At 42.7% G+C, this 22,030-nt stretch overlaps 1 protein-coding gene across 3 annotated transcripts in view; it reads right to left on the minus strand.

The window, feature by feature from the left end:
• Positions 1–6,702: 6,702 nt before the first annotated feature.
• The window catches only part of CCDC9B (coiled-coil domain containing 9B), a 72,464-nt gene continuing 57,136 nt past the window's right edge, over positions 6,703–22,030 (minus strand). For 2 of the 3 annotated variants that reach the window (XM_074289267.1, XM_074289268.1), the window contains 11 exons: positions 13,665–13,778; positions 13,003–13,110; positions 11,732–11,920; positions 11,373–11,489; positions 10,712–10,860; positions 10,306–10,364; positions 9,748–9,801; positions 9,236–9,332; positions 8,518–8,575; positions 7,899–8,435; positions 6,703–7,087 (listed from right to left, as the gene is read on the minus strand). In XM_074289267.1, coding sequence (XP_074145368.1) covers positions 7,917–8,435; positions 8,518–8,575; positions 9,236–9,332; positions 9,748–9,801; positions 10,306–10,364; positions 10,712–10,860; positions 11,373–11,489; positions 11,732–11,920; positions 13,003–13,110; positions 13,665–13,778 — 1,464 coding nt within the window. In that variant the 3' untranslated portion in view covers positions 6,703–7,087; positions 7,899–7,916. Of the gene's footprint in view, positions 7,088–7,898; positions 8,436–8,517; positions 8,576–9,235; positions 9,333–9,747; positions 9,802–10,305; positions 10,365–10,711; positions 10,861–11,372; positions 11,490–11,731; positions 11,921–13,002; positions 13,111–13,664; positions 13,779–15,024; positions 15,193–22,030 lie in introns of those variants that run through there. The other variant, XM_074289266.1, reaches the window with a different exon arrangement.

Below are 22,030 nucleotides of genomic sequence, written 5' to 3' on the forward strand. Positions count from 1 at the left end.
GATTGGTTAATAAAAGAAGGAATAACTTCACTTTAGATTTGATGCAATCTTAAAACCTTGGGAATTAGTTGTGTATGCTAACATAAGGTGTCTTTTACTGTCCTAACTCAGCTGAGGTGTCCAAGCTTCAATAGAAGCTCTCAGTAGTAACTGAGTAAATTTTAATGATGAGGGTGAGAAATTACCGTATGCTTAACAAGCTGATAATTGAAATAAGACTTTAAAAATTCTTCTGATACCATTGCTTCTTTCCTCTCTTAAGCCCTATTTTTCATGTTTAGCTCAAGAGTTTCCAGTGGTGTGGATTTATTAATCTAGTGACTCTTCAGAGAAGTCCTATCCCGGAGTCATTGTAAGATGCTACTTCATGGATTTAACTGGGGGAAGGGGAAATGGAGGAAAGGAAACTTTCCAGCAAGGGAAGGGGAGTGCCAGCTTCAGAAACCTTAAAAGGCAGTTTTGAAAAGCTGTGGTAACAAGGTACAAATATAAGGGATTAGGCATGCAGCAAAGTATAGGGGAAGCAATTCAAATGAATGCATTGTTAGCTAAATGCTACCCAGCACAAATGTGGAGCTAGAGCCATTGTTAGAGGGCCCCCTGAGGCCAGTGCTTCACAAGAGCTGCTGGGGGGCAGCTGTTGGGCTTGACATCACCTTGTAGTTGCTGGAGGCTTGGAAAAGGTCCACCCTGCTTTTATTCCCCTGTTCAAGTCACACAATAGCATTTTGTTAGAGGGCTGAGTAAGGCAGAGCAAAGAAGTGAAAGGGTTACATACTTCTTTCAGTCTCTCTCTCTCTCTCTCTCTCTCTCTCTCTCTCTCTCTCTCTCTCTCTCTCTCTCTTTATATATATATATGTATATATGTGTGTGTGTGTGTTGCTTCTACAGCTGTACACAACTTCACACATTGTAGCACATGACAGTAGTCTGTACTGTGCAATATGCAGGCCCCTGCTGTCTAATTAGAAGGGAACTGTTCCATCAAGACAGGGCCCAATTGGCTGGGGAGTATTGAATGGAAATAGCTTATTTGCAGGGGTTGGAATCCTACTTGCAGAAATACCCATTAACTCTCAAGCCAGCAGGGAGAGGTTTAAGCCAAGAAGTTGGCTTTCTTTTTGAGTCTATTTTGTACCCGAAGTACTGGAACTGTGTGTGTGTGTGTGTGTGTGTGTGTGTGTGTGTGTGTGTGTGTGTGTGTGTGTGTGTGTGTGTGTTCGTGCCTCTAATATTGCTATGCTTTTATTCTTGGGCATTCAGAAGATCCTTTTTTTTTTTTTTTTTTTTTTTTTTTTTTTTTTGTTTAAGTGAGATTTTAGAGAATTCCTTGTGCTGTTAAGGCTATAAGTTTATGTTTTGAAATTTTTCCTTACTTGAGATTGAAGTAGAGAAAAGTATTTCTCTGAAATGCTTCTGTAGCATAATCCCCTTCTTTCTAAAACTTGTGGTATATATGCTGTGAAGCTACTACTTTGGAAGCTTTTCCACTTCCAGCTTTGTTATTATTACAGTTCTTTTGTCTCCACCAGCAAATTCTCAAATAGTGGGCATTTCACTTTAGTGTTTACTTCATTCACCATAGTCTGAAGTTTCAAGTAGAACTAGAAGCGACTTGTTTTGTTTAAAGAAACCAAAAGGATAGAACCTGAATTTTGGAACTACTTAAAGCTCCTTAGAATGAATGCCTTCCCCACCCCACTGCAAATAGAGAAGTATTAGTATTTCTGAATTTGCTATTCCATGAAAAAAGCATCACAGCTATACCCATCATATTGGCTGCTACAACAGTTCGGTTACATTTGGCAAAATGTAACTGGCTTTGTGGGTGTGAATAACACATCCTGTGATTTGTGAGAATAAGTTATTGAGGGCATATTGATTTCCTTTTCCAAGCACTGAACTTCCTAATTTATTTTAACATCTAGGGCATGTAGGTGTACCTGACATTCTTCTGGACTACAGGAGCCAAGATATTTGAAATAGCTTTCTGGTTTTGCTCAGGCAGTAGATGGGAATTCCTATATATTGTTATGTTGGAGAAATACAAAATTACTATGAATATAAAATGAATTTCCAGTCTTAAAAGGGACAGATTTTTTACATTTCCCAAGGGCACAGTGTGGATTGCATCTTAAATTTCTGATTATGTTTTTTTTTCCCTTTCTTGGAATATGCTCTCCTCATTTCAGATAACTCCATTATATTCTGCTAAGTAAGGGAAAGGTATGAGACACAATAGAGAGAACACCAAATTGGAACCTAAATGATGTAGATTTTAGTCTTAGCTTTTACATTAACTGTGTTACTTCAGGCAAGTCACTTAAACCTTCTAGTCCTCCTTAATTTCCTTTCCATGAAAGGTATATAGTAAGCATATAATCAATGCTTCTTTACCCTTTTTTTTTTATTTGACTGTAATAATGTGAGATAAGTGGATGAGGTGGTTTTTAAAAATCCCTTATAATTCCACAACTATTCTCTTCTCTTGTGCATCATTTTATAAAACTGGATCCACTGCCCTCTCTGCTCAGGCCTCTGTTTGCTTGTTGGTATTTTGAAAATACCTGCTCCCTCTGCAGTTTTTCAGTACATCTGTTTCATTTGCTGACACAGCCCCTGGTTTGCTGTTGTCTCTGGTGCAATGCTTTTGTTCCTGCTGTTAGGTAAAAAATAGGGTTCTCTTTGGTCACATGTCCCTGTTCTTAATAGTCACCTCCACTCCAAGTACAGAATCAGATATATCTCATATTGGGCATAATGGGACAAATGGGAACAGCTAAGTTATCACTAAGGAGCTATCAGCAGCGTGAGTCCAAAACTACAGTTTCACTCTATACTCCATGATGATTCTGACCTTCCTGGTAACTAGCAGGACATTCTGCTGATTGAACTTAGTTTTTCTATCTTCTTCCTGACCCCTGCTTGTGTTCATACTTGTCTGAGAACTAAATAGCAAACACAACTGGCTCTTCTTAGTAGGAAGAAAGCTTCCCACAAAACCAATACTATTACCTCCCCCCCACCCCCACCCCACCCAACACACACCAAAAAAACCACATCCCTCACAAAAGCATCTGTGATGCATGATTAGTTCTTTCAAATAGCTGACTATAAACTGGTCTACATGTGGCCTGTGTAGCTAAGCCTTGTTAGGAAGACTTCCTCTGTTTCATGAATGGATACTTTGCTAAGTCCTGGTAACATAATGACCAATTTATATCAGGGGTAGGAGACTTTCTTCATTCATTGGACACAAACCCTCTGGCTCTCAGGTAGAGACTATGTTGCTCTGTACACCTTCCATTTCTAATTTACTTGTCATTCTGTTTTATCAACAGACTGAGCTTTTTAGATGAAGCTTTTAGATAAAGCAGAGTTGCTTCCTAAAGATATGTTGCTCCCACTTTGTCCTTGGTAAATGAGTTCTATGCCCACTCAGTTTTCTGAAACTGGCTTAGTAATTCAATCCAGCAAGCATTTATTAAGTGCCTACTGTGTATAATATGCTATTATAAATGTTGAGGTACAAAAAACAGAAGTAATATAGTGGAAAAAATACTGGTCTAGTTCTATCACTTAACATCTTAGGGACTCTAGCCAAATGGATTCATTTTCTTGCATCTCAGTTTCCACACTTGTAAAAGGGGGATAATTTATATTTGTAATTTTGATGAATTAAATGAGATAATGTGTGTGAAAGCACTTTGTAAGTGACATGCTATACAAATATATATATTTATTTGTAGAGTGGGGGCAATATAGTAAAAGAACCCTGGGAATTTAGGCACTAATATTTACTTCTTCAATAACTATATAACCTTAGTTAAGTCACTTTTTACTTTTCTATCACTAAATGGGAATTTATTAGAAGCTGTGAGATGCAAACCTGCTTTTAGCTCTTGGGAACAGATAACTCATAAATATGAGGTGTTATTTTTCCACACAGTATTTATCCCTCAGAGATGTTGAATGGAAAGGAAAGGAAAACTATAATATTACTATAGAGGGTAGAAAGTTACCTAGCCTAACCTTTTTCTCTGTCAGTATAAAATCGAGGAATGCATTAATGTGAAGCTACTTGATTTTGACACAACAAATTTTCAGTGACAAAACAACTTCCCATCCTTATGTAACAGGAAGAAAACTGTTATAATATGGTAGAGAGTTAGGGTTGAAGAGAAGGCAGATTGGAAAGGTCTTCCAAAAATACAAAGGAAAAGGGAAAATAACAGTGATGTTCCTTACTTCTTTGAAGGTTATAAAAGGCTTGATCTTGCTGAGAAGATCTTATTGGGGAGGAGACTTCTGAACTAGCTTCCCCTTTTGTCTCCTATAAAGGTTCTGATGTGTTTTATTTCACCCCCTGGCCTGCAGCCTGCTGTTCCCCAAGCTAATCCATAAAAGGAGCAGCGGATGCCACATACCATTCCTCCTGGTGCCAGGCCTGGCATCAAGTGGATGGATAATAAGTGGCCTTGACGTCTGAGCTCCTGCAGACTTGTCTAGGAAAAAGTAGCACTAGCTCCTCTATAGAGCTATCACAGCCTTGAGTTCTCCCACTCCTTAAGAGTACGTACTGCCATGAGTGAATGCTTCCTACCCTGATAACCTTTGTGGCTCCGGAAATGGTGCTGAACTTGGAGGAATTAACGGATACAAATGACTCAGCTAAATGCAAAAGGCAAATTGGGTCTCATTTCCCATCCCTCCCCTGGATCCATAACTGCAAGAATTCAAGAAAGATCCTACATATATACCAGTTTTAGTGATTCTCCTTATTCCTTTCCAGTATTGTTATAGTTCAACCCTTTTCCCATTCCCTGAGGCCAGTTTTAAGATTAAATGGCAAACTGACCTCCTGAAATTCTAGCTCAAAAAACCCCCAACCACCATAACCTTTCCTGTAGCTCCTGCCACAAATGTTTCCTCTTCTATACCTACATGGGACCTCTCTGGAATCTGGAGAAGAATATTGCCAGGGTATTCCTATGGTTGACAAATTTTGAACCTGGGGGAGGACAGTTCAGAGGCAAACTCCAAAAACAGAGTTAACTACTGGGGAGAACATTAAAGAAATAAGGATTGTGGTTTGGGAGCGGCTCAGCAGCAGCTGACAAGAATGTTAGTGATGTAAACAGAGCAGAGACAGTGCAGGAATAAGGAACAGCTCAGGCCCTACCCAAAGACTTAAATAGAAACCAGAGTATGAAGTCAAATGGAGAAATGCCCCCCAAATCCTTGTGACAGAATTGATGGTTAAGAGGAATCAAGACACTCTCCAAAAAAACCGGATAGTCCTGCAGAACCTGAATCTACCTTGTCATTTCTGTAACCGTGCAATACGTTTAAAAAAAAAAAAAAAAAAAAAAAGTTTGGAGCTAAGCTATATTGAGCCCAGACTGTATAGTGAAAATGTCAGGATTATATAAAACTGTTTCTCTTTAAAATTGCATAGTATGTCTTTCCCTTGATCTAAAATGGGCTTTAGAACAATTCCATCCTTAAACCCTCTTTCTGCTCCCCTCCCAAATTTTCACAAGGATTGCCCCTTTTACAGTCTGTTGTTCTCCCCAAATCTCTTATAGTTTGTTTTCCCTCCCAGATCATAGACCAGAAGACTGTGAAGGCCAAGCTGAGACTTCTAAGAGGCTTTTATCAAGAATATAGTGTTCTATAAGTCCATGAAAACAAATATCGCTTTTGGGATAAAGCAGTGAAGGTTGCCCTAGGTTTGAGGTCTTCTGGTTAGCAGAGTGAAAAGTAAGCAGAACATAGGAGAAGAAAAAAATCACAGAAATAAGTTTTTATTTGGTCAGGAATGCTTAATTTTATTTGCTTTAGATTACAATTTCACTTCAGTTGAGATACTGTTTGTTCCTTCCATAGCTACTCACCATTCTCTTCAGCTTCTGGTGTGGGATTAAAACCAACTGAATTTGTGGCACTGTTTCTCCTGACATCTTTTTGAGAAATGCTCTGCAAACTTGAGATTTCTGCCTCTCATCAAGTGATATATCATTTCTTTGCTGCCATCCTAAACTGGATACCTCCAGCCTAGGAACCCACTAAAAAACTTAAGTCATTGCTCATAGTTTCTTATTCTACATTCCTCATCTCATAGTATCACACATGCAGACACAAAACACACAAATTTCTCAGTGAAGAAAGCACCACAATCCGGATGGATAGTCATCCAACTTTTTAAGGGCAGGTGTAGTTAGAGGTGGTCAGAATTCAAGGTCAGCCTCCCCTCTAAATCAGTTTTCCTTTGGAGAGAGGAATCTCAATGCTTTATACCAACTACAGGGACTTATATATATCCAGCTAGAAGATAAGGGTCTTCCAGTTTCCCTAGCTGGGAACTGGATTTTCCATCTTATCCTAGAGTCCAAAAATATGTCCTTCAGGGGTAGTACTTCCACATGAACAGAAATGTTCTCACAAGCCTTGAAATGATTTTCTCATTCTCTCCCTACACCATCCCAGCATTCTAACCTTTTTTTTTTTTTTTTGTCATCTTTTCCTCACTCCCTATTGTAAGAACCCAGCATAGTCCCACTCAGGCCTTTTTTAAAGGCTGCATTTCATTTCAGGAGGCTGATTTTCCACAGCCTGAAAATAGAGATGGTGATCCCAGAAGGAAAAAAGTCCAAGGTCCCCCAGAATTCTACAGCATATTCAGCAACACAAGTGCCCAACCAGGATCATGAGTTTACTTCCGTTCCTCAAATATCACCTCTTCAATCATGCACTACAGGGACCGCATAACTCAGAAGTTAAACAGTTCAGAAACTGTCCAAGGTTCATTTTTTTTTTTTTTTGGCAAAGGGATAAACCTTCTCTGGCAGAGCAAAGGAATAAATAAGATTAAAAAAAAAAAACTCAAGGTGGACAGCAGTGGGCAATACTCAGGAGGGGGAAGTTGGCAAAAAAAAAAAAAAAAAAGGAAGTACATGATGAAATCTAGGGCCAAAATGATGAAATCCAGGAAATGAGATTCACGAGAAAAAGATACTACTAGGTACTCAAGGGAATCAACCATAGGTAGTGATGCCCAAAGAAATTCTGTTTTTCTTTCATCACTCTGAAAGACAGAAAGAGGGATACAATAGTTAATCTTAGGAATCCTTATTCCCACTCTAATCCTAACTCAGTAAAATGTTGATGCCAATTCAGATCCTGTTGTTCCCCCAGATTATGTCAACTGACTACATTCTTTCTCTCACACTGCTAGCAAAATCATCTTGCTCCATTAGTTGAATCACCTTTTACTCCTTGAAACAGCTTTGGGAGATGGTAAACTTTTGGGAACTGAAGCAATGTTAAGTGAGATAACACCTAAATGCAGTGGGCTATAATGCAGGGGATTTGGAAAGAGCACAGGACCTGACTACCAGTGTCTGCCATTGAAGCTATATTGAGAGGGCAGAGAACCCTCAAACTGGTGGACTGGAACTAGTGCATAGACAAATTTGAAATATCCTAGACTCTAAGTGGTGGGTAGGTAAATGATATAGGTATGTTCTGGGGTCCTGAGCACAATGAGCAATTTCTGTTCTTAGTGCAGAAGGGAGTGGCTTATAGGATGCACCAAAGGGGATTTGGGATATGTTGCCAGCTGTTTCAAAATCTGAGGTGCTGCTGTAAGAAGCATATGGGTGTATAAGCTTACATGCGCAAACGTGTCCACACTGATGTACAATGTGACATCCAGGGAGGGGGAAGAGTTCCCTCAAATCAGCTTTTTTTTTTGTTAGTGTATCATGCTGTTTAGCCAGCCTGGCACAGCAAACCAGGAGCCAACCTTTTGTTACCCAGAAAGCTTAGGGTTCTTGATTCAGCACTTCTTTTCTTTTCCTTTCCAAACTCCCAGGTAGAAAAGCTGGCCCACTCACCATCTTCTGGGATTCATCTCAGTCCTGTTCACCACTCTTCTTGTCGCTCCTTGCCCTTGGCTGGCTTTTCTGGGAGGGCTGCCTAAGTGTGCCGAGATTCCCCTGAATTCCAGCCTGGCCTGAACCCTCCTCCCTGGGCTCCTGGAACTTCATCTCCTGTTCAGCGCTCTCTCCGAGGCACAGCTCTGCCATATTGTCGCTTAGCTTCTGGGCCTTCTCTGAAGGGTTGGGAAAGGAGAAGAGGCTGCTCTCCTCCATGCTGGGTCCCTCACCTGGCTTGCTGCTCCAGCTGGCTCTGACCACAGAGCTATTGGCGTCTCCTGGGGAGAAGAAAGGAAGCACAGGTGCAATCTTCCGGGAGGACCGCAGCTCTGAGCTGGACGCTGTGGGCCTGGTGCTGGGCTTAGCTTCTCTCTCTCTCTGGTGCCCATCCAGGCTGGGCAGGCCGGCGCTGGGCTCCTGAATGCCACACTGGTCACTGTGCTCCACCTTCTTTGCTTCCTCTTCATTCTGTGACCTCTTTGTGTTGTGAGAACCCTGAAGTGATCGAGCAAGATGAGTCAGTGAATCCAGGGTTTCTTTTCTCTCCTGGTTCCAGTTGCATCCCCCAGGCACCCACCTGACTCTCTGGCTCCTCTTTGGGGTAGCATTGTTCTTCTTCCTCTTTTGTATCCCACCTGTCCAGGCAGAGCATATGGTGGGCACTACTTTCCCTCTACCCCGTGCACCCTGCAACCCCTCCTGAGTTTAATGTGTCTCCCAAGGGAGGAACTTGGGTATGAATGTTCACACAATTAGTTTGGGGACAAAATGAAAATAATTCAGAACTTTTTTCCTTCTCACTTCTGTTTTTGGCCCTGTGAATCGTCATATCCACCCTGCTGAGTCTCCCACCCTCCCCACTTCCTTGAATGCTTCCTTGCTTCTGGATGCACAGCTGCTGTTTATCACCCTGCCCATGCTATTACATCCTATGGGGACTTGAGGCATGTACCTGCCTGTGCTGCCTGAGAAAGGCATGCCAGGAAGTACCTCCAGGGATGTCGCTATTGTAATTACATCGCAACCTCCCAGAGGTACTGGACTCCTGCCGCTGACAGCCTCTCCCAGCATCTCATTAACCTGCAACAAGGGACAGAGCCAGGCAGAAGGTGACCTTGCCTCAGAGGGACAGAAAACCAGGTACCCGGACTGTTGGCTCTCTGGTGGCCTTTGTCACAGATGGGGAGAAGGTGTGGGGAGGAAGAGGCCGTGGCCGGGCAGAGTGCAATCAGCCTTAGCTTGGCATACTCACCTGGCACCCAAAGCCTGATTTTGCTCACCCTGGTGCCTATTACCTGCGGGCCCGGCCAGTTAGCCTGTCCTTCCCACGGGCTTTACTGCTCATGGCTGGTACCTTGGATTTACCTAGGTTCCCACTGTGAGCACCACTACCTACAAGAGAAGATACATGCATTCATTTGTTAATTCAACAAACATTTATTAAATACGAGGTACTATCAGGTGCTGCAGATACAGATTTTAAAAAATGCAATTTTGCCATCAAAGAGCTTATAATCCAACAAGTTGGGGTGGAAATGGCATGTATATAAATAAATATGGTACAAAATAGAATCTAATGTGGCCAAAAGAAAGGTCCAGAAGAAATTATCTAAGAAAACTTTAGAAAGGAGATGTCATTTTCAATTGAGAAGACTTTATGGGAGAAAGAACACATAAGAGCAGTGTCAGGGTACCTGATCCATCAGCCCAGGGCTCAGTATTCTGTGCATCTCATGCAGGAGCTGGGGAAATGTAAAACCTTTGTTCCTACCACCCTCCTCTCTTTAGATCTCCTGACTCTGCTTACCTCTTTCATCAGGGGGTAATGGCCTAGACTGGAACTTCGGGTAATTCCTGGGTCCTGTGAGAACAAATGGAACAGGAAATGGCTTTGGAGGCTGGGCATCCCAAATAAGGATAATTATAATAATAATGTGTAAACATATGCAATGTTTAAGCTTGACAAAAAAACTTTCCTCACAATAGTGAGAAAGGAGTCAAGATCAATTCCAGTTTAGGTTAATTTATTAGCAATAAGAATGTGCCAGGCACTGTGCTAAAACTCAGAGAAATTAAGTGATTTGTTCATATCACAAAGCTTGGAAATGTTAGACCTAGGATTAAAATCAAAATTAAAATTTTGACTCTGAGATCAGTGCATCCTATCATGCAGTTCAGATAAGAAAGGCTCAGTGACTAAAAGGGGAAAATTAAAATCTATAAAGGAAACTTCCTTAAACTATAAAGGAACCCCAAACCACTAACCCATCATTAGCCCTTACCCATACTTCAAGTTTCTCCACCCAAAATTAAGTCAGAAATGTAAGAGGAAAGTAGGATGTAAAGCAGAGAGGGACCTATTCACCCTTTTTGCTGCTACCCCCTGGCATGACCAGATCCCTGGTTTTGCTGGCATCCTGAAACCTGTTGAGAAATAAGAATTAAGTTTCCACCACTGTTCTGGGCAGTTGCAAAGACAGTGTGGTTCAATAAGGACATGCTCTGCAGTCCAGACCTGTACTTCCCCAAAGTACCTTCCCATAGTCGGGTAGAACAGAAGGACAACATGAATGGAAAGACATGGGGCCTAGAAAATAAGACACAAAATGTGCAGTGTAGAGCATGGAATATGGAACCCAGCAAAAAAGTATAGGAACCCCAAGGCAGAGATAGGGATCCTGTCTCTGAGAATGTCACACCTTCCCTTTGGGCAGAGCTCTTGGACCATGCTCCCTCCCCAGCCACATGGTTACCCTCACAATAGCACATACATATGCTTTGACTTGTCCAGATCCCAAGGACGACGCCACTCTCCCTGAGCATCCCGGTGCCGTGCCAGACGTGCAAGATCAATCTGTTCCCGCTCTTGCTTCCATCGAACATAATCCCTCCCCAGCTCCTGGGACCCTGGACCCACAGCCTGGGACAAGGGAAATGGGGCAAAGGTTAGGTCTGGAACAAGAAGCTCCCAGGATCTTTGTAGGATAAAAGGCAAGGATTTGAAGAGTTATGACACTATCCCTTGGAAGGCTTAGGAAGGATATAGGAAGAAAAAGCACTTTTGCCACCCAGAGGTCATACTTAGAACTGAGATGTTCATCTGTAGTAGGCTGAGCATGAATAGCAATAATTTCCTCTTCACTTATCTTTCTCCACATGCAGTCCAATTCTGTCTGGCCACCTTGTAATTGTTTTTTTTTTTTTGTTGTTTGTTTGTTTGTTTTTGGTTTTTTTGATGATTCCTCTTGCTATAGCAGAAAACTCTTGGGTACCTCAAGCAACTTCTCAGAGCCACCCACAGATGGGAGATGCTTCTTTAGATACATACAACTTGCCCCGCTGTCTCTTCCCTCCAACAGTCCCTCAGGGCAGCACTCAGTCCCCTAGGGCTCTGGAATCCTGCCTGGACCCTATCCATCCTGGAAGACTTACCTTTTGTCCAGGTTCCATAGTGATTGCTATTTGCATAGGGCTTCCTAGGCTGGAGCCCCCTCTCAGAGTGCCTTCATCTCTTTGACTCCCAGCTTTAGTTGACACAATCCTCTTGCCCTGGAAGTGTTGAGTGTGGGGAGAGAATAGAGAAACCTTCAAGCTGAAAAAAGTGGGGTGAATATATATATATATTCCTCCCATTGCAAAAGAAATTGGTCAGTAGCTTGGAGCTGAGAGCTAGGTCCTGGAGTTCTGATTGTGGCTGAGCAGCTGAGTAAGCAGAGATTGATCCCTATCACTGTGATCCTCCATCACCTTACCCTAACCCCCTCCCAGCTACACTCAGGGGAACACCTCACCTTGACTTTGTTCTCCATGGTCACTGCCAACTGGACTCGCTTCCCCAACCGAAAGGTAAAGGTATGATCATCCTCTTCCTCCTCATCCTCTTCTTCCTCCTCTTCCCCAAGTTCCTCCTCATTGTTCACTCCTGGGCCCAGGCTGTTGGGATGACTGCTTGCTCTCCTATCACTCACCACCCGCTTCTCCTGAAGAGGATGGGTTCCTTAACCCTTCAGCATTCAGAATGAAAACTAACTTGGAGTTCCATGGGCAGAAGTTGGGATGCCTGGGTTCTATGGTCTTGTTCCTCTCCCACTCCCACCCCTACTTCCTATGCCAATAAGGACTCTCTCTGGAAATCAGCAAAAGAACATTATTGGAGCCATGAAAATCAGTCTGCTCCACAAAGAGGCTTGCATACCAGTAGCATTAGACTCTTTGGAGGCCCAGTGCCACCCCAGCGGGCAGGGAAATGCCTCAGTGACCCTGTCACCCAAGAGCTGGGAAATCTTAGGAGAAGAGACAATGGGGCTTTGTCTCTTACCCCTCATTCCTCCTTTTTCTCTTCCCAACTGGGTTTTTTAACTCCCCGAGGTTTGAATATGGCTACCCTAGATAACAAGAGTAAGGGCTGCCTTCAGCAAAAAATGTGAAGGAGAGCACTGAGGAACAGGAAGGGAAGGGGACAACAGACACAGTGAAATTGAAGAAGCTAATTGTCAGGACCCCTTGCCTGGACCCAAAAAAAGACAGAAGTTGCAAACCCTGGGGATGTTTTCATTCTCCTGGTGAGGAGCAGTCAGGAGGTACAAGGAGTTATGGGAGCAAAGGGTAAAGAAAAGGGAACAAGTATTTCTTAAGTGCCTACTGTGTTCCAGGCACTGGTAAATGCTTCACAAATATTTCATTTGATTTTCACAATAACCCTAGGACGGCAACACTATTATTATTCCCATTTTTCAGCTGAGCTAGACAAAGTGACTTGCTCAGCTAGTAAACACCTAAAAAGGGATTTGAATAAAGGTCTTATTTCAAGCCCAACACCCCATTTTCCTATACACCTAGCTGCTTCCACCATAGGCACTTAGTAAATGCTTACAAACTTGACTATAATTTAATTAAATGAAGGTTAAGTGATTGTGTGGGCACTTCTTGAGGCCAGTTGATGGGTAAAAGAAAGATCTCCTTGCCCTTAGAACTCTGAGGAATCAAGTAAAGCCTCCCACCGGGCACAGGCTGACTATCCCCTTCCACTCAACACCCACTCTCACATAGAGCCCAGACTTACACTGTGAGCCTTGGTAATGGTAATGGTAAGTCCATCTGCCCGAGGTGGCCGAGGAGCAGTCACTGCCATACCCTCCTTCTCTGCCTGCCTCCGGTCTTCCTCAATCTCCTGTGTGACATCCCAAGAGTCAGTTCTCAGGGGCCTCTCACAGACACAGCCTCCACCCTCCTCCCTCAGCTTCTTTGAAGGGACAATATATCGGAAATGTATAAATGAAAAAGTGCTTATTAAGCTTTTAATCTGAGTTCCAAGCACTGCGCTAAGCAGTTGGGGATTCAAAAGGAAAAGGAAAGACACTCCAAGGTAGACACGAGAAGACATAGCCACTGGTCACTACTAACTGAGGGACTGTGTAAAGACACAGAGAGAGATGCTAGCATGTATCCAGCCTCAATCCACAACTAGACATATAATTGTGGACTGCAACAAATAAAGAGACCTTGACACACAGATCAAGAAATATCCCTGCGGCAGAGGGACAGGCATGTGGAGTCTCTCAATCAGCCAGGTTTGTCCTCATGGTTTGCCTTGGTCTCACTACTTCTAGATAACTTGCTCCTTTGGGTGTTTGTCTCTCCTGTCCCCTATACCACCTCCCCTAATTTCCAAAGCCTTCATTTCCTTAGCTCCCTCCCCAACCAGTTCCCTGGCCCCCTGCTGACCTGATACCTCCGCAATAATGCTTGGTTCTTCCTTCTAAGCGCCACAATTCTCCTGTCCAGCTCTTCATCCTTCTGCTCTTTCTTTCGAAGCAGAGAGTCAGCCATCCCAGTCCCCTGCAAAGCCCCAAGGCTCAGCTCAGGTGCTGAGGACTCCCTAGTTAGCCATCCTTGAGCTCACCAGATTCCCCTATTTCTTTCCTCCCCCAACTAGACTACCACCTGACAGCTCTCCTAGTATGGAAGAGTTGTAGGTCAAGAACCACCATGAATGTGATGGTGCCCCATTGCCTCAGTTTGCCCTCCTATTGACCAGCTCAGACTAAAGCCCCTTTCGTGGGGCCAGAGCTAAGACCACAGGGAGAAAGGGGGAGCGGGAGAAGTGACAGAGGTGAGGGGGCCCACGGAGAGGCCATTATTATGTCCCAACCACACTCCCAGTTCAGAAGTGTCTGCCTTGATATTGGAGGGGGAAAGGGAGGCAAAACATCTCTGTATCTGCTTATCAGATATCTACTGCTTCCTGAGGTAGAATGGGTAGAGGAATCCCTGTAGCTGACAAGTGAGGAACTTAGCCAGGCTCCTCTGAACTCCCAGCCCAACCCTGAAGAACTACCCCATTCCCCCTCCCTATAAAGCTACGTCCATACCCTTCCCCCTCTGAGCTCTCCAGGGAGCAAGGTTGTTGAGCTTGGAAGGGGAGTTATAAATGGCTCTGCCTCTGGCAATAGAAACTGCCGTGGCTGGGAAACAGCCAGGGGATTCAAGAGGTTGGATGGGATGGGCTATTTCCATCCCAAAACCAGAACCCCAAGGAAAAAGAAGCAACAATTCCATTCTGCCCAGGCTCCTGGGATTCCTCAACCCCCTTCCCCCTACACCCCAGGTCTCTTCCACTGCCAACCCGACCAATCGGGCGTTGGCAGGAGCAGGTCCCATAGGCCCTTTCTCCTTGGTGCCCTTTACCACCAGCTGTCTGGGCAGCAAAGAGTGAGCTAGCCAGGAAGACAGAGTGGGGGTGGGGACTCTGTAGTAGGCCCTCCTTCCCTCTGTAGGAACTGCTTTCCCACTTTAACATCCTTGGAGGGGATTTGAAGCCTTCCCCTTCCTGGCGTACCAGCCCCTAATCTTCCTGGTGTCCACAGCCCCAGGTCCCAGTGTAGAGCCCTGCCACTGCTGACCACCCAACAGAAGCTTCCTCCCTACCCCACCCTCACTCCCAGCCATGTCTGTCTGGCTGCCCACGGCAGCAACTCTCCCTCCTTGGGATGGGAGAAATGGTGTTAGCAGGCCTGCTGGCTCCTCCCCCACCGCACCAAAGACCCCAGCCCCACTCCCTGGCTACGGCCAAGGGGCCACTCACAGCTGGGTACATGGCAGCAGCGGCGGTAGCAGCGGGCACCGAGGGGCTTTCAGAGCAGCTCCCTGGGGAAGCCAGAGCCGGCGGCAGAGAGCCGGACCTGGGGCCTCTGCCGGCCTCTCCCAGCCGGCTCTGCTGCTTCGCACACGAGATCATGTTGTGATTACAAGAGAGTGCTCCGGGCTCTCGGCCAAGCGTGCCTCAGCGGCGCCACACCAGTCCCACCCACCCATCCAAATACACCCAGGCACACAGGGCCGGGAGAGCCCAGGACAGGGCCGGCCCCTCCACCTCAGCCTCCCATTGCTGCCCCCCGGGCCCGGCGTGGAGGAGGAGCACCAGCGAGGGAGCAGACATGGTCTGCTGGGTCTCGGGCTAATGGAAACACTTGCTAGCCTCCACAGGAAGGGAGTATTTTTTTCCTTCCCAAGAATCCAAGCTGGAAAAGAAATTCAGAACTCAGAATCTTCTTCCTTCTCCTGTCTCCTAACCCTTCGGCTGCCCCATCTTTCCCACTCTCGATTTCCTGCTCTACAGGAAGCTACTTGGTCCATTACTTAGCCATTTTAGAATCCTCCAGCATCAGCCCAGATCTGGGATCTCATCAAGGGGAGTATCCCCTTAAACAAAGCAGTGCACAATTCATTGTACCGGCCATTCCATGCCATCCTCAGCCCTGTTCTCTCATAAGTGGGAGGGAAGGGGGGGCACACTGGGAGGAGTGTAACTTCAGAACGAATACGAGAGTCTAAAAGATAAGTCTCTCTTCTTGGGAGAAGCTTTAGGTTCTTAAAAAAAAAAAAAAAAAAAAAAAAGTTCAGTTTCCCAAAGGCCACTCGACTCATCTCCACTCCTTCAAGCAATCAATCAACAGGCATTTATTAGGTTTCTACTGTGAGTCAGTCTTTGTGCAGGCACTGGAGATACAAGTTTAAAGAATGAAACAATCCTTTCTAACAAGGAGCTTGTGTACTAATGCAGGCAAGAAGGAGGTATAGAAATAAATGAATAATAGAAACAGAATAAATACAAATATATACAAGGTAAGTTGGGAGGGAGAGCACTGGCAGTTGGGGGATGGGGCTTCAATTCTAAGCTAATTCATTGTCTTTTTTCAATAACTGCCCAAGATATAGAAAGGAAGGATACGAGCATTTATTGAGTACCTACTGTGTGCTAGGGAATGTGCTTTACAAATCTTATCTCACTTGATCTTCACAACTACCCTGGGGGAACTGAAGTAGATGATAGTTAAATGATTCCTACAGCTGGTAAGTGGAAGTGAGATTGACCCCAAACCAGAGCTCTTAGCTTCTTAGCTGCCAGCGAATGAACTCCATAGGCTTCCATCCAAACATATGTGAGAGGCTAGACAACAGATATTATTCATCCTTCTGCTTTTTCCTATATGGATAGTTAGAACTACTTGGAGGTGAGCATGAATCTCATGAATTTCTGCATGTTCCTTGGTTTGATTTTAAGAATAGGGATAGAAATAGGGACTGGACCTGTGATTTCACTGGTATATGGAACTCCCACAGGAGAAAACACCTTCTACCAACACAGGTCAGAGCTTTCTTTGCAACTTGTATGTGTCAGAGGCAGGACTCAAAACCTGGTCTTTGTGGTTTCTAGGCCACTCTTTATTCAATAGGTCATGCTGCCCATCATAACAAGCTAGAAAACTGTGCATACCCTTCGATCCAGTAGTATTACTACTGAATCTGTATCCCAAAGAGATCACAAAAAAAAAAGGAAAAGGATCCATATGTTCAAAAATGTTTGTGGCAGCCCTTTTTGTAGTGGCAAGAAACTGGAAACTGAGTGGATACCCATCAATTAGAGAATGGCTGAATAAGTTATGGTATATGAATGGTATATTATTCTATAAGAAATGACAATCCGGCTGATTTCAGAAAAGCCTGCAAAGACTTACATGAACTGATGTTGAGTGAAGTAAGAAGAACCAAGAGAATGTTGTACAAGTAACAAGATTATGTGATGATTAACTGTGATGGACTTTTTTCAACAATTAGCTGATTCCAGGCAATTTATGATTTGTGATGGAAAGAGCCATCTGCATCCAGAGACTGTGGAGGCTAAGTGCAGATCAAAGCATGATATTTTCTCCTTTTGTTGTTGCTGTTTGTTTTTTTCTCTTTTGATCTGATTGTTTTTTGCAGCATGATGGATATGGAAGCATGTTTGAAGAAATTGCACATGTTTGGCATATATGGGATTGCTTGCTGCCTTGGAGAGAGAGAAGAGGGATTTGGAGCTCCTTATTAACTAGGTGCCAGTCCTCCCCTTCCTCCCCTTCCCCTAATCCCTACCCTACTTGAAGAAGCCCAGTCTACTACAATCCTTGAAACTTCTGTCCTCTTCCCCACACTCATTACTTAGGAACTTAGACACTTGGATAAACAGGATGAGTTGGTTATTGTTCTTCATTCCTAAAGAGGACCAAAATGATGCCATTATGTCAGTGTCAAGGTACAGTGTGTCTGATTGTGGCTGATCAGACCAATAGTAGTGGGGAATAGTAGCCCATAGGTTGGGCACAAATGGTGCATGTAAAGATTTAAAGCAGAGATGTTCCTACATTTGTACATCTCACATTTCTTTTGAGCTAATACAATTATGCTTTGCTCATAGAGCACAGCACCTTCTTTGAGTCAGGCATGCCATGCTGGGTAGTCCTGTGCTAGTATCTCTTATATCTCATAACCAATTCCAAAGTTCTTCAGAGAAACCTTGAGAATGTCCTGGTACCTCTTCTGATATCTGTGGGAGAGTTTGCCTTGTGTGAGGTCTCCATAAAATAGTCTTTTAGACAAACACACATTTGGCATTCAAAGAATGAGACCAGTGCATCAGGGTGAAAAGTTCTGTGCAGAAGAATTTGAATGCTTGACAGTTCAGCTCGAGAAAGAACCTGTGTCCAATACTTATCTTGCCAGATGATTTTCAGAATCGTCCTAAAGCAATTCAGATGGAAGCAATTTCATTTTCTGGGAGGGAGTCATCAACTAGAATTCTTCCAGTAGGATGGTGGGATATTGACCCTTACCATCTGCCTAGCCACTGCTCCCTAAGGGTCACTGCTGCTACAGCAATTGGTTCTATCGCTATATCCTTCAGACCTTGGATATTCTAACATCAATTGGTAAACTCTTTCTAAGCAATTCCTATGTATCAGGCACTGAATTAGGTGTAGCGGATTAAAAAAAAAAAAAAAAAAAAAAGAAGAAGAAGAAGCAAATGACTGTCCCTGACTTCAATGAGTTGATAATCTTAAGGGAGAAACAACATGGAAATAAATGTAAATACCACAAGCTATATACATAATAACTAACAGAGGCAAAACACTGGAATTAAGAGGGTGTAAGAAAGTCTATACAATGTGGGATTTTAGTTGAGACTTAAAGGAACCAAGAATATCAGTAGTCAGAGGAGAGGATAAAGAGACATTCAGGTAAAAGGAACAAATGGAGAAAAAGCCCGAAGCTGAAAGATGGAGTGTCTTATTCATGGGGCAGCCAGGAGGCCAATGTCATTGGCTCAAAGAGTATATGTTGAGGAGGAAAGGTAAGGAAAGAGTAAGACTAGAAAGGTAGGAGTAGGTTATAAAGGGCTTTGACTATTTCGAATATTTTTGAATATTTTATTTTTTGATCCTGGAAGCAATAGATTTGACATCTGACCTTCTTCTATATTTTAAGGATACCTGGGTTTTATCATCCCTCATGTCAGAAAGAACCACAAGGTTTTTCCATCAGCCTTTAGAAAGCTAAGGCTTTCTTTATGCATTGTCTCCCCCTACTTAGAATATAAGCTCCCTAAGAGGAGAAATTATCTTGTTTTTTTATTCATATTCCCAACATTTAGCAAAGTTCTTAGCCTATAGTAAGCCAGGGCTTCTTAAACTTTTTCCATTAGTGACTTCTTTTCACCAGAGAAATTTTAACATAATCTCAGGTATGTAAGGTATATAAAATAGGTATGCAAATCAAATATTTACTGGTCATAAATCATAATTTTGCAACCCTCATATTCAGTTGCCAGACCCCAAATGAGACCACATTTTAAGAAATTGAGTATGCTTTTTCTTTTTCACTTTCCACCTCTTCCCCAGTCATTATTTATCCTACCTAGCGTAGATAGTATAGACAATTTGGGAGTGTCCCTCTTTCCCATTTTCTCCCTTAAGGATCAAAAAAGGATCAATCAATGCCAAGTGTATATTTGGTCTTTTTCACAACAGTTTGAGCTCTCCCCCATCCAAAGTGGTAAAAAGGTACCAGAAGTGGTAATATGGAGTAGAAATATGAAATCGATTTGAGAGAACATAATTGTAAAAGAATATTATAAAAATAGTATATAATAGAGATTCAGTTCAAGAAATGGAGCGACTATGACATAGACAGGTGAATAGCACACAGGCTCAAATAAATACAATAGAGTTGAAGATGAAGGCAGTCATACATGAATGAGCATTTTGCTTTCAGAGGACCATGATTTTTAAGGTCTCAGGAAAGGAGAGGGACATAAAAGTGGAATTTAAGGAGTAATAAAAGGAACCAGGGAGTAGTTGAGGAGAGGTCAGAGAGGGATCAAGGAGGAGCTAGGTGGAATCCATCTGGCTAACCAAGTTCCAGAATTGAATAAAGATATGCTAATCAAGACAATCTCAGATTGAGCTCATTATGAGTTTCAGCCTCTGTCACTGAGACAATGGAGGCTGAATTAGCTGATTAAGAATTCTGGCCTCACATCACACTTATCCCTGCCCTTTCTCTGCCATATCCAATAGACTTGTGATGAAGGGAGCTATCTGTATCCAGAAAGAGCACTGTGGGGATTGAATGCGGATCATGACTTAATATTTTCAACTTTTTGGATGTTGTTTGCTTGCTTTTTGTTCTCTTTGTCATTTTTTTTCCTTTTTGATCTGATTTTTTTATGCAACATGATAATTATGGAAATATGTATATAAGAACTGCACATGTTTAACCTATATTGGATTACTTGCTATCTAAGGGAATGGGTGGGGGGAAAAAAGGGAGACAAAAATTGGAACACAAGGTTTTGTAAGGGGAAATGTTGAAAACTATGCATATATTTTGAAAATAAAAAGCTAAAAAAAAAGAATACAAATGTTTTTAAAAATTAACTAGTCTAAAAACAAAAAATCAAAAAGTGGACCTTACAGGCTATCAGAAAGAGCTACTGTTGCCTCCAAATAAACTATACACACACACACACACACACACACACACACACACACACACACACACAAACATTGATGCCTAAATTTCATTGTTTATCATTTATTCCTCTAGGTTGGGTATTTTCTTCTCAAGGGGTCTTTAAAAATGCACTCATTCTTAGAGAGCTTATTAAACCCCTAACTTTTAGCATCATGGAATGTTAAGGCAGAAGGGACCTTAAAGAAAATTTAATATAATACATTCATTTTTAAAATGAGGAAGCTGAAACCCAGAAAAGGGAATTATTCTCTAAGTAAAACTAGGATGATTAGCAGCACAACCAGCTTTAGAGCAGAGGGGACAATATCACTTCGATTAACATGCTTAGGATAAATGAATTTGTTCCAAGTGCCTAAAAGCCAACACTAAGCCCAGGGTCTTGTTCTAAGGCAATTCATCGAACTTTTTTAAAAAGTTTTTTTCAGTTTCAAAAAGCATATAATATAATAGTCCACAGAATAGTAATTTAAATAATATTAACAGGATGATGACATGTCCCGGGATAGTTAGTTTCTACCTGAATTCTACCAAATAAGAAAAGAACAATTATTTTATATCATAATTATAATAATACCTTTCATTTACATAGTGCTGGGATCTCTTTCTCCACTTTCTTTCTTCTCAGCTTTGGCCCAAGCACAAGAGTGAACTAGGGGAATCTGACCACCTAAAAGAATAGTCAGCCTCCCCATCTTCTTTTTCTCTTTGGCTCTTTATAATCCCACCTCAGAATCCTGAGGAAAACTATTTAAAGATTAAATTTTGCTCATATCTAAGGGTTTTCCAAAAGAGGGGTATAAGAAGGTATTCAAGGTACAATATAGATCATGTATTGGACAGCTATTTATTTCTTCTTTTTTTTTGTTGCTATTTACTTGTTTCAATGATTCTTGGTGACCCCTTTTGGGGGATTTTATTGGCTAAGACTGGAGTGGTTTGCCCTATCTTTCTTTACAAATAAGGAAATTAGGGCAAACAAAGTAAAGTGACTTGTTCAGAATCACAGAACTATGAAGTATTTTATTTGAACTAGAGTAAGGTCTTCCTGACTCCAGGTCTGGCACTCTATCCACTGCCCCACTTAGATGCTTATATCTTCTGTATTAAAGAAAATACTCTCTCATACACACAATACTCTCAAACATGAATTGATAGAAAAATCTAAACAAGCTGCAGCAGTAACATAACTATTATCATACTCTCCTGAGAGGTTGATACTTAAAATATCAAGAGAATTTTCATGATTGCTGAATAGCATTTTACATTTGATCTTCCTTTGGGTCTTCATGTCCATATCTTCGTGGTTCATGCTTCAGCCAAGCCAGTCCAAGACTTGGGTTCTTCTTTCTCTCAGATTATCTTCTCTAAAGAAATACTGTAATGAAAGTAGAAAGCATGCCTCTCTATGGGGCAGCTGACCCTGAGGACCCAAGATCTTCCATCTATAGACTCAAAAGGCCGCTTCCTGTCATGCAGTAGCACAGGAACCTAGGAGCTCTCTCAAATTCCCAAGGTTGCCTTCAAGGCTGCTCAAGATCTCAATCTCACAGTTTAGTGACTTCTGAGCACACTCAGAGGAGAAAACACAAAGCAAAATAAGTCTCAAAACCTGGGTTCAGCTCATTCAGGGTGGATGAGTTCCCTCTTTAGCTACTATGTAATAGCAGTCTATGCTGCCAGGATGGAGCAACTGTCTCTCAAAAGATGTCTGAGTTGTACCAGGCCATTCAAAGCTTAGA

The sequence above is a fragment of the Sminthopsis crassicaudata genome, chromosome 2 (genome assembly GCF_048593235.1).
Source record: "Sminthopsis crassicaudata isolate SCR6 chromosome 2, ASM4859323v1, whole genome shotgun sequence".
Taxonomy (NCBI): domain Eukaryota; kingdom Metazoa; phylum Chordata; class Mammalia; order Dasyuromorphia; family Dasyuridae; genus Sminthopsis; species Sminthopsis crassicaudata.